The sequence below is a fragment of the Echinops telfairi genome, unplaced genomic scaffold, assembly GCF_000313985.2.
Source record: "Echinops telfairi isolate 266 unplaced genomic scaffold, ASM31398v2 ScPeMD7_7473;HRSCAF=8511, whole genome shotgun sequence".
In the NCBI taxonomy this organism is placed as follows: domain Eukaryota; kingdom Metazoa; phylum Chordata; class Mammalia; order Afrosoricida; family Tenrecidae; genus Echinops; species Echinops telfairi.
Genome location: NW_022111377.1, coordinates 14,637,612 through 14,650,478, shown reverse-complemented (window position 1 = coordinate 14,650,478; position 12,867 = coordinate 14,637,612). Strand labels below are relative to the sequence as shown.

At 38.8% G+C, this 12,867-nt stretch overlaps 1 protein-coding gene across 1 annotated transcript in view; it reads right to left on the bottom strand.

Annotated features, from left to right (window-relative positions):
* The window catches only part of PLXDC2 (plexin domain containing 2), a 446,078-nt gene that overhangs the window by 8,385 nt on the left and 424,826 nt on the right, over window positions 1–12,867 (bottom strand). The window contains exon 10 of the mRNA XM_013008120.2: window positions 4,555–4,615. Within this exon, the coding sequence (XP_012863574.2) occupies window positions 4,555–4,615 (61 nt within the window). The remainder of the gene's footprint in view (window positions 1–4,554; window positions 4,616–12,867) is intronic.

The window sequence follows — 12,867 nt, the reverse complement described above, 5'->3', positions numbered from 1 at the left end:
ATACTCATTTCATCAGTTAATGGATAGGTGCCAACAAAGTTCGCAGGAAGGTTTCTCTCTATATATCCATGGCTACTTTTGCTAACCATGGCGACATCTAGTGTGGGAGTAGGATGTCCCACATAGGAATCCCGAGGCTTTCTGATGGGGGTAGGTTGTCCGGTCTTTCCCCCTTGGGGACGCTAGGTGAGTATGAACCACCACCTTCTGGGTCAGTTGGCTAGTGCTGAACTGCTGTGCCAAAGTCAGTACAAGAGATGAGAGTTCAAAGACAACACCAGGTCTGCCAGGAAAGTCAAAGGAAGGGGCCACTTTGAAGTGTAAATTAGTGAGTTATAAACAATTTTGCATTCTCTTTCATAGTTGAGCATTTATGTAACTCAACGTAACTCATATTTAGCAATTCCATGTTTAGAAATATTAAATAAAGGTGTATACATTTAATTTAGGCGGCAAGCACAAGGGCAACTTTTGAAACAGCAAAAATCCAAAAGTAATTCAACTTTTAATACGCGAAAACTGAAAGCCAAAAAAAAAGAGAAAAAAATGCACTTTACACAATTGATGTGTGTATAGATTGTGATAAGAGTTGTATGAGCCCCTAATAAAATTATTTTTAAAAAATAACTGGAAAAATATAATCCGAGAGAGGATAGTGTTTTGTTGCCACTACTGTTTTAAATTTTTCTCTATATTTTAAATAATTTTCACATTTGTAAATTTTAGGTCCTAAACGGTGCTTGGATCATCATGGGAATGCAACAGATGAGTATATATGTCAAGTAATGGAATGTATTATAAAATATGTATCTCTAAAAATGGATAAATCACCACTACGTGGCCCAACATTGCCAGCTGTTATAAACATAATTCTGGTGAATAAAGATGACAAAATTACAGAATTGTATGATATCATGTTCTATAAAATTTAAGAGCAAGGAAACTTCAATTTACGATAATGGAGGATACATATGTAGATGATAAAACTTATAACGTATAGAACATAATAAATTTTACTAATTTTTATGTTTTAGAGGAAAAAGGCAGGGATGAACCAGCTTCATGGTCACCAAAAATGTCCTTTCTTTTAAATTGAGTCGTGGGCTCATGGGCATTCATTTTCTTATTTGGCTTCAGAGCTGAATTGATGCTATGAAAATATACATTTTAAAAATATTTAAAACAGGCAAAAAGAAGTCATAGTTCTGATCAGTAACACCCTGATCCCTAGGTGGTGGTCCTACACAGGACCACCACCACCACCGTCAGTGCTAGGGTCACACACATAAATTCTTCCCACCGATTAATTCAGATTACCAGCACCTCTGGCCTATGCTAAGGCTAGAGTCAGCTGGTCTCTTGTCCTACAATTTATTATCCATTTCATAGTCCATATGATCTTTCCAAAAAACAATTTGGATCATAGCATCCCTGTCATTTAACCCTTCAGATGATTTTTCATTGATCTTAGGATAAAGTAAAAATTCTTTGTACAGTATCCTATTTAGGGATCTGTTTATCTCACCAATATTATCTCTTCTTATTTTCCTCCTTTGCTTCAATTAGAATTCAGCTAACACTTTACCTTCTTGAGCAAATCTTTCTTTATCCTACTGAACAAGACCATGCACTTGTATTTTCTCAGTTTGGTTTTGTTTTTCCCATGTCATTCTCCAAGTACACTTATTTCCTTAGAGCTTTGTATACCCTGATGGGTGTTTACTTTTCAATACTGAGAGCAGTGCACAGTAGGTGCTTGTATTAGGATTTTCAGCAACTAAACAACACCGAGTGTTGCTGACCATTCAGGTAGTAATGCTGACAATTGCATATGATATATAATATATATAAATTATATATAAACACATGTAAAATATATAAGAAGAAGAAACTGTGAATGTATGGATACACTATATATGAGCTTCTTGTAAGGAGTGATTATATTTATCTTTGTAATTTTATTACATACCATATAGTCTATATAACTCTGGTGAATTCTTCATCAACATACTTGTGTTCAACTATGGTGGAGTCTATTCTATCTCGTATACTTCACAGTGAAGCCACAAAATGAAAACATCTGAGTTATACTCACCTTGTAAGATTTCAACTTTGCTTACTGAGTTAGCTATGATTATAGAAAGGAGCCCTGGTTGCATAGTGGTTTGACATTCAGCTACTAACCCCAAAGGTGGCAGTGGAAATCCACTGGAAAAAGATGTGGCAGTCTGTTTCTGCAAGCTTTAAAAATTCTATGGGATAGTTCTACCCTGTCCTGTAGTGTCACTATTAGTTGGGACTGACTGAGTAGCAATTGTTGATGATTACATGAAAGAGAATCTACCTGCAATAGATCCACGACTATACCAATATGGGGGAGAAAGTAGAACACAGGTTATATTTTCAGGATAGTGGTATCATTATAATACTCTTATGAAAGATACATGATATTCTGCATGTGTCAAACCCCCTGGAATGGAATAACACAAAAAGTGAATTCTAATGTAAACTACTGACTACAGTTAATAAGAATGTGTGAATTGTGTGATAAAGAAAGCTGATGGTACCTGGCTATCAAAAGATATAATGTCTGGTGTCTTAAAGGCCTGGAGATAAATAGGCGGGCATAGAGCCGCAACAAAGAGAAGCAACAAAGTCCATATGGAAGAAGAAGCCCACCAGTCTGTGTGATCACCTGGTGTCGATGGGCTCAGGTATCCGGCATCAAAGACCCAGAAGGAAAAATCCTATCAATGTGAATGAGGGGGAGTGCAGAGTGGAGACCCAAAGCCCATCTGTAGACAATTGGACACCCCCTTACTGAAGTGTCACAAAGAAGAGACAAGCCAATCACGGTGCACTATAGCACCGATGAAACATACAACTTTCTTCTAGTTCTTTAATGCTTCCTCCCCCACCCCCAACCCCCACTATCAATCATGATCTCAATTCTACCTTACAAATCTGGCTAGACCAGAGGATGTACACTGGTACAGATAGGAGCTGGAAACACAGAGAATCCAGGATAAACCCCTCAGGACCAATAATGAGAGTAGCAATACCAGGAGGGTAAGGGGAAGGTGGGGGGAGAAAGGGGGAACCGATCACAATGATCACATGGACAGCAGAGGAGTGGGTAAAGAGAGACATCGATCAGTGTCAGCCATGAAAAAATAATAACAATTTATAAATTATCAAGGGTTCATGAGAAGGGAGGGTTGGGGGGAAGGGAAAATGAGGAGCTGAGACCAAGGGCTCAAGTAGAAAGAAAATGTTTTGAAAATGATGATGGCAACAAAGGTTCAAATGTGCTTGACACAATGGATGTATGTACGGATTGTGATAAGAGCTGTGTGAGCCCTCCAAAAAATGATTTAAAACTAATAAGTACATAAATTAAAAAAAAGATAAAATAAGAATATGTGAATTGTATCAAATGTATCAGTCATATTTAACATACCTCACTAATACAAGAAATCTGCATGTTCTGTGTGATTTTTCTATAAACCTAAAATTGCTCTAAGAATAAAGTCTATTATCAAAAAACTGAGTTTGTTTAAAGACTCTAGAGGCCTTTGATCTAATAATTTAAAAACAAAACTCTGGCATGTATTGCTTTGCTGAATGAAAAAATGGAATGTAAGCAATTGTTAATTATTTTATTTGAAAATGAATCCACTCAAACTTAATGAAAAGGGACAAAAGAAAATATTCTTCATGAATCTTATAAAAATTTTCATGTGGCTCTGAAATATGAAGGTAAATGCATTTCAGTAGAAATCTTTTAAACAAGTTAACATTACTTCTACAATTGTGTACAATTATATAATTACTTAGGCAAATGCTTACATCACTTCGCTGTATTACTGCCCCAATTTTGTTTCCCTTGGCATTAATGCTTAAGCCATGTTATAATAGTTCTCACATCTTTTATAAAGCACATATGCTGTAGCCAGTCTTGACCCCATACAACTAATCTTTTTTGCTGCGCTTGCAGTACGGGCTTCCTAACTGCCTTTCATCTTTTGAGATCCATCTGCCTTTGAGTCTCATCTGACTCAGGTGCTACCTAGGGCTGGTTTCTCAGAAGTAGACTGCCAGGCCTTTCTTCTGAGGCAACTGTCAACGTGAACTTCTGTTGTTTTTTTTAAGCAGTCAAGATCATTAACTACGTGCACCATCATGGATTCCTGACTGGACCCTCATGTTTAGGGATGCAGCCCGTCTGACCACACAGATGACAAGCCTGGCTTTAGTACCAGATGTTCCCAACTCTAAAAGCTGTCATAGCCCATGCCTCCCTCTCCACCTCTCCTCCCTCCTCTCTGCCTCTGCCCCTCTTAGCAATATGGGGGTAATACTAACACCCTTGCCATAGAATGGATACGAGAATAAGTAGAGACAATGCACATAAAGAGTTAAGCTCAAGGTCTGGCTCTGTTAGGGGATGGATAACGATGATCTCTGTGTTAACTGAGACCTTCCACGAAGCTGTCGTATCTGTGGATGACATCCCGGCCCTTGGAATCTTGCCAGAATGAAACGCAAGCATACCTCGTCGGGGCATCCACTGTCCACCCAGTCCTGCCGATGGCGATCAAATCCACTGGAACATCTTGGAAGAAGAACACGTGGCAGTTCAGAACAGAAAGTCTCGTGGGTTAGGGCAGACATTCAAAGAAAAAGACTGGTAAATAGATCATTCTAAACTTTTCATTCTAGCACCATGTAGACTTCCTTCTACAGACCTGTTAAGGGAGCAGCGACTTCTTCACAGTAACCTTTCAGAGCTCTCTTCCTGAGTTCTACTAGTATTATGGTCCATATTCCCACCAGTTGCCCCCGAGTCCATTCTGATTCATAACAAACCTACAGGACAGGGCAGCACTGCTCCTGAGGGTTTTTGAGATAACAAATCTTTATGGAATTAAGACACCCTCATGGTTCTACAGCAGAGCTGCTGGTGGGTTTGAACTCTTAACCTACTGGGCTCCTGTTCTCCCACGTGGTGACATTTCACTCTGCAGAAGCTAACGACAATGTGCAGCCTGAACCCTTTGACAAAGGTGACACCAGTCATTAACCTATGAAGCTGCTTCTCTTTTTCCTCACGGTCAAAATGAATGGGCACATTTGTTTTGCAAGTATAGTTTCCCAAGTTTATCAGATTTTTATTTTTCCTTTTAATTTTAGATGGCGTATTATTACACAGACACATTAGTCATACAAACTTGTTCTCTAGAATTATCTCATGTTGTCAAAGGTCTAATTCAGCAAGTGAGGTATTTTCCTTCACTCATATTCTCCTCCTTTACTGAAATCATTTTTGTCTAACCCTCCCCATTTTCCAGTTACAGCTCATTTTCAAATTCCGCCCAAAGCACATTCTGATAAAGCCTCACAATCACTGTGATCACACCTTATTTAACCACTCAGCTTTATTTTGAATGTACGTTTCCATGTGCTCATGTCTTCTATCCCAAAATGGGCTGTGAACTTGTACTATGAGGGTCTGTGACTCACACTAGCCTTCTCTAGACCGTGTGCTGTAGGACTGATTGTCATATTGGATATTTAAACTGCGTTATCAGTTTATGAAAATTAAAGGCTGTCGATTACCCTTTCCTTTTCATGTTTAATCTTAGTATTAAAAAAGATTGCATATAGACATGTGGATATGATACAGCTATGTGAATCTAAATAAATTCTTATACTTTTACAAAATAAATGGAAGCCATTCAATTTCTGTTTTGTATTTGCCCATTGGCTTCAAAGTGCTACTTAGCAATCTTTTTTGTTATGCATACTTCTTTTGCAATGAGTTCACAGGGTGGCTTCTTCTGAGAATCCTATCCAGGGATTATGTACCGTGGCATGAATGAACATCATTTAATTCAAGTGGAATGTGAAAACAACCGACTGTCAACAAAGAAGATCTTATCTATCCTCTCTGGACACGAGCCATTAAAGCTCTGCGCTTGTCGGCCTACCATCTGTGTTTAACCAGCTTAAGTGTGGAATAAATGTCCGTGTGTGATTTGGCATCCGAAACTTGAGATTCCGCAGTTGGTCAAGGCCAGCTCAGGTTACCCAGTGAGAGTCTGACTGTGGAATCTAATTCCAGAAGAGTTAGATGATGGTCCCTCATCTCGTTTCTCTCTTTCTTTCAGGTTTGTTTAACTTTTCAAGAATTTACTGACATTCACAGTAAGCAAGATGGGGAAGTACGAATTTTTGATGCAAAAATATTATTTGGGAGCTATTTGTACTGTATATACTCAAGTATAAGCCGAGTATATTTTCAGCACATTTTTTTAACGTGGTTTTTGTGGTAAAATTAGGTGCCTTCCCGGATATTCGGGTCAGCTTATACTCAAGTATAAACAGCAATTAAAATGAACAGGTGATTTTTAAAATGCAGCTTGTTCTCGTTAACTTCATCTCAGATACATACCCAAAACCAATCAAAATAATCACTGTTATCTTATAATAAGGTTATCCCAACTCTTAAACTTGTGGGTCAACTGCAGCTTGATCGTAGTGGTATTAGTATTTTAATTCATTAAACATTTCACATGGAAGGGGTACAGAAACACGACAATTTGCTAGGTTTACCTACGAAACCCCCCAGTTCTAGTGCGTGTAATTATATCCTTCTGAAAACATGGAGCTTAATTCAGTCATTCATGTTCGATTCCCTAATAAGCAGTCTGTCACTTCAGTAATTGGTAGAGTCTGAAGGAGAACAACTGAACACATACAGAAGATTTGGTCTTTTAATTTGATAAACCAATTAATCTAGACCTTGCCTTCTTGGCATTTTTAAAATAACTGCATAAATTCAATAGCACCTAAAAGCAAAGATAACCAAATGGCGTGTGTGTGTGTGCATGTGTGTGTTTGTGTGATGTTGTTAAGAAAAATCAACTCTATCCACTCTCAGGAGCCTAAATAAAAATACTTTCTTCTTTCCATTGAGCTACTGCGATGCTTCTCTATAACCCAATGGCATTAGCCAAGTCATGTTCTAGCATATTGATTTCTTATTTCTGAACATTTAAACCGTGTTTCTGAAAGAGACTCTTCTACATTGGAGTCAGCTAGGGTGCCTGTAAAAATGCAAATTCCTGGGTCTAAGTGAATCAGAAAAACCTAGCAATTGGCACAGAGCTAGTTTGATTTCAAAGAAGCACAACAAAGTGATGCTTAACATGTAAAAACGACTGATGTAGCTTATGCTGACTATGACTGGTCAGATGATAGCTATTAATTGTACAACACGTATTTATTCAATCTTTATGTGATGTTTATCTCTATGTGTTAAAGATGACTCTATTTCTTTCATCCGAATATATTGCCCTCGCAAAACAAAAGATATTCCTGAAACCCTGTTTACAAATGAGTTTGATGATGTTCTTGGGCAATGGATGTGCAGCCAATTGATTGCTCTTCCCTGTGTAAGCTATGCTTTCTCATGACTCTGACATTGAACATACCATTCATATACCTAGAATTGCTTCTCTTGCACTAAATGGCAAACTCAATCTCAATTAAGCTCATGTTCTACTTCCTCTGAGAAACATCTCTTCTTCCAACCAGAGCAAAGTGAGCAACTCTGACTGGCTGCGTCATTCATCCTGGGTGAATGGGTTTTTGATTACATTACAATTGCTTGCTCTTTTATGGTTGAGTGTAAAGTTCTGGAGCCTTGACTTAGAACAGAGGTTCTCAACCTGTGGTTCGCGACCCCTTTGGGAGTTGAATGACCCTTTTATAGGGGTCACCTGATTCATAACAGTAGCAAAATTACAGTTATGATGTACCAATGAAAATAATTTTATGGTTGGGGGGGTCACCAAAACATGAAGAACTGTATTAAAGGGTCGCAGCATTAGGAAGGTTGAGAACCATTGAGCTAGAATCTCAGCTTGTGTATATGTGATCTTATAGTTTACAACTGTTTTCTCGATGATAAACTGGGGGTTGTATAAGAGTTAAGTCAAATATCTCATACATAGTAAACTTCAAGTCTGGGGCTTTTATTCTTTATGTATTCCCTAATTTATCGATGAGCACATAGCTTTTGAAATATAGACAATAACTATTTTTAATATCTAAAAGTAATGTCTTACAGTATGCATGCTGGTCCACAATTGTTGAACACTGAATAAATGTGGTCTTCAATTTTTTCAACAAAATTTTAAAAATGTGTATGATATCTGTGACATATTAATGTGAGATGCATTTTATACTACAACATCTTGTGCCATCGTAGGAAAAAACAAAAACAGAAAAAACAAACTCACTTCCATTGAGTTGATTCCAGCTCACAGAGACCCTATTTAGGGCTTTTTGGGCTGTCGATCTTTACAGGAGTAGATAGCCTCATTTTTCTCTCTTGGAACAGCCGATAGGTTAGAGCTTTGGACCTTGAGGCCCAATGCTTGCCTGAGAGTGCCACCAGAGCTCTTCTGTCATAATATATATGACCATTAATAATAGTATGCATTTTTATGAACGAATACTGAGATGCATACTTTTACACACTTCAGGTATGTCTTTAATCAACATGTGTGAGTTGTTTTTGTTAATATTCCTCAAACATTGATTTCACCAAAGATGGAGCTCTTCCATGCACTAGCTTTCCAATGTTTCCATGTTCATGTTATTCTTTTCTCTTACCGATGACCTAATTCCAAAACAAGTTGATGGAGTGCTATACTTCAAATTAATTGTACCATTCTCCACTCAATTTCAGTGGGATGTTGATTTCAAAGCCTCTGGGGACCATGGTAATTGAACACTATTAAACAAGGCAGACTAAAAAAACAAATAATATTTTCCAAACTTCTTGTGTCGATCAAAATAAAGAGATTGAAACATAAATGTCATCCATCTTTAACTTCACTGTTTTGTAAACAGGGTTGCAAAAATATCATTTTTTTGAAAGAGTAACATCTTCAAATGAAAATACAATAATTTTTAACATATATATATAAACACCACATAAAGATTGAAATAAAATACATGTATTACAATTAAATACGCATCATCTCACCAGTCACAACAAACATCTGAAAAATAGAATTTAGAAAAACAAAACAACAAAACTTTACAGTTTATTTTAAAGAACCATTTAGTGTATAGATCAAGGGTAGCAAACTTATCAGGTCAAGAAGCAGATAGTACATTGTAGGGTGAGCATTCTCTATGGCACTAGCTCACCTCTGCCATTGTAAGGCAAGAATATCAGAGATTTTCTGTAAATAAACAATCATGGTTTCAACAAAGACTTAGTTTTTTAGAAAGATTAACGCAAGCAGTAGGTAACATTTGATCCCAAGTGTCATTTTCTGCCATCTGCTCTAGATTATTTAGGAAGAGGAAGATCCAGAAACTGATCAAGACTTCCAGACAAATACCTTATTGAGACATCTGGTGATTGATATGGTTCCTGCATCCTGAAGTATATTTATCAGAGACGCCTGGTATTGTGGTGGGTTCTGCATTGAGCTTCTGACCACAAGTTCAGCTGTGTGAACTCACTAGCTGCGCTGTGGGAGAGAGATGAGGCTTTCTCCTTTCATAAAGGGTGACAGCCTCAGGAAGCCACAGGACAGGTATAGTCTATCTATAGGGTCTCCATGGGTCAGAACTGATTGGATGGCAGTGAGTTTGGTTTATCTATCAATTGTACATTAGTAAATTTTCTTGGCATAATCTGCAAAAATGTGGAGAAAAAAAAAAAAGATCTTCCAGCATCAAAGATATAGAACTATGCTTTAAAGTGTAGCAGGGGTATTTTGCATTAGAAACAATTTAGGATATCTTAACTGACAAAGAGCAGTGACTGTAATTAATAACACTTTTAAAATATAAGATGTTGGTGCTGGTAGGTGTGTTCACGTAGGTTCTGACTCATGGCAACCCAAAGCACAAGAGAAGGAAACACTGCCAAGTCCTGCGCCACCCCCACATAAGATAAGAGTGGTAAGAGGTAGCTTAGGGCTGTGAAATACGGTGCAAAAAACAGCATGAAGGGGGGGTGGGGGGGTCCTGACCCCTTCTAGCTGCATGAGGGAGGAGAAGAATCCGTATCAGCCCAATGCCAATGTTTGAGGCGTGGAAGCCTGGTAAGTCTCCACCCTCCAACTTCTTTTAAAAAAAAATCATTTTATTGGGGCTCGTACAATTTTTATCACAATCCATCCATCCATCCATCCATCCATCCATCCATCCATCCATCCATCCATCCATCCACATTTGTATATTTGTTGCCGACATCATTTTCAAAGCATCATCTTTCTACTGGAGCCCTTGGTCTCAGCTCGTTTTTTCCTCCTTCGTCCCCCACCTCCCTCTCTTATGAACCCTTGATAATTTTTAAATGATTATTTTTTCATGTCTTTTTTGACACCAACTATCCCTCTCACAGCACTCTACTTCTCTGCTAAGCTGAATACTCTATTTCAATGGCCACGGAGAAGCCACAGTTGGGACTCAGGATGGTGGGGGGGTCTTAGAAAAATTAACTGGGTGCAATGCACTGCAGGGTCAGAAGGGCTCAGGATATAATATTCTGCTGACCAGAAGCATCTATTCTCACCTTGTCCTTGTCCTTGTCTTCTCAGCCACGTGGCCCCTTGGCTTCTGCCCTGTTTGTGCAGTGTTACAAATATCTTCAGTTTAGGGCTCTCAATAAATGTCCAGAGCGCATACTGCTGTGATACACACCTCAGCATGAAGGCACTCAGCTCAACCTAGTTTGGTTGATGAGGGAGAGGTAACCCCTTGGTGGAAACAATCATGTCTAAGACAATGAGATTTACCGTATATACTTGTGTATAAGCCAAGTTTTTCAGCACATTTTTAAAATGCCGTTTTTGTGGTAAAATTAGGTGCCTCGGCCAATATTCGGGTCAGTTTATACTCGGGTATATACGGTATTTGCTCCTTGAGGGCCCTGATATTCCCATTCCTACTTCTGAGATGGTTCATTTTAAATCTAGCAGTATGGCAAAATGGAGCAGGCCCCACCTTAGAATTTCATGCACCCTATTTGCATAGCCCCACCCAGTCATTTTGTGGGAGTTACCAAGACTGGCTAGAAGCACCATATCATATAAATTCACCCTACCACTTATGGGGACAACATTTTGTTTTGACAATATTGAATATATTTTCATAGGAGAGGTAGATTCTAAAAGTTAACATGCTAATTATCATCTTTATTTTTCTCATGAAAGTTTAGTGTCGATCCACACCTGGTTCCCCATAGGGCAGTGGCTCTCAACTTCCTAATGCTGCGTCCCTTTAAGACTGTTCCTCATGTTGTGGTGACACCCCTAATGATAAAATTATTTTCATTGCTACTTCATCACTGTAATTTTGCTACTTTATGAATCGGGCGACCCCTGTGGAAGGGTTGTTCAACCCCCAAAGGGGTCGCGACCCACAGGTTGAGAACCACTGATGTACAGTATCAAGGACATTTTTCCTTCCAATTTGGTTGTCTCAATAGTAAAACTCCACACCTTATTTTGCATTCTCGGGAAATACTTGTTAAGATGATTTTTTAAGCGAATTTTGCTACCTTTGGTTTTTATCCCTTATCTTCCACTGGCAAAGCCATCAGTAAAGAAAACGGTCTTTCATGCTAGGGTTCTTCTTTCCGGGAGTGTTTCCTCCTGAAAGCGAGTGCCCCAGTTTAGCAGTGCACAGGTTAAAAAGGAACGAGATGATGTTGGAAGTGAAGCAACTAGGTCTAAGAAATAAATGAGTTCTTACAAAAATTATTCTCCTAAGAGCCCGGGTAATGTCAACAAATGATCTTCACTTGTTTCCTATACTCCAAGGGAATGAATTATGTAGGAATGTAAACTGGAATATGTGTTTAAGCTATTGTGATGCATAAAACCAGTCCATTATAAACTGGACAATACCACAGGTGTAGATCAAGACAAGGTTACTTAGTAAAGCTGAGGGATGCCAACTTTCAGGACATTCTGATTAGGGAGACACCAGCTATGGTGCAGTGGATTATCTGGTATGGCTTTTCCAGCCGTAATCTTTAAAAAATGTTATTATTTTTTAAATAAGTCATTTTATTGGGGACTCTTACGGTTCTTATAACAATCCATACATCCAGCGTATTAAGCACATCTAAACTTATGTTGCCATCATCCTTTTAAAAACATTTTCTTTCTACTTGAGCCCTTGGTATTGGCTCCTTTTATTTCCTCCCTCCTCACCCTCTACCCTCATGAACCCTTAATAAATTATTATTTTCATATCTTACACCGTCCACTGTCTCCCTTCACCCACATTTTGTTGTTTGTCTCTGGGGGAGCGGAAGGGGGTTATATGTCAATCATTGGAATTGTTTCCCCTTTTATTCCCCCACCTTCCCCCTACCCTCATGGTATCACTACTCCCATTACTGTTCAGGAGGTGTTTATCTATCCTGAATTCTGTATGTCAAGAGCTCTTATCTGCACCAGAGTACATTCTGTAGTCTAGCCATATTTGTAAAGTAGATAGTGAAGGGGAAGAAGCACGACAGAACTACAGGAATATTGTGTGCTTTGTCGGTGCTATACTGCAGCCTGGCTGACTCGTCCCTTCCTTGTGATCTTTCTGTGAGGTGATGTCCAACTGTCTACAGATGGGCTTTGGGTCTCCGCTCCAGCCCCCCTCATTCTCATCGATATGATTGTTTTGTGTCCTCTGATGCCCGATACCTGTTCCTGTCGACACCTCGTGATCTCACAGTCTAGTGTGCATCTCCCATGTAGGCTTTGTTGTTTCCCTGCTGGATGGCTGCTTGTTTAGCTTCAAGCCTTTAAGACCCCAGATGCTATATCTTTT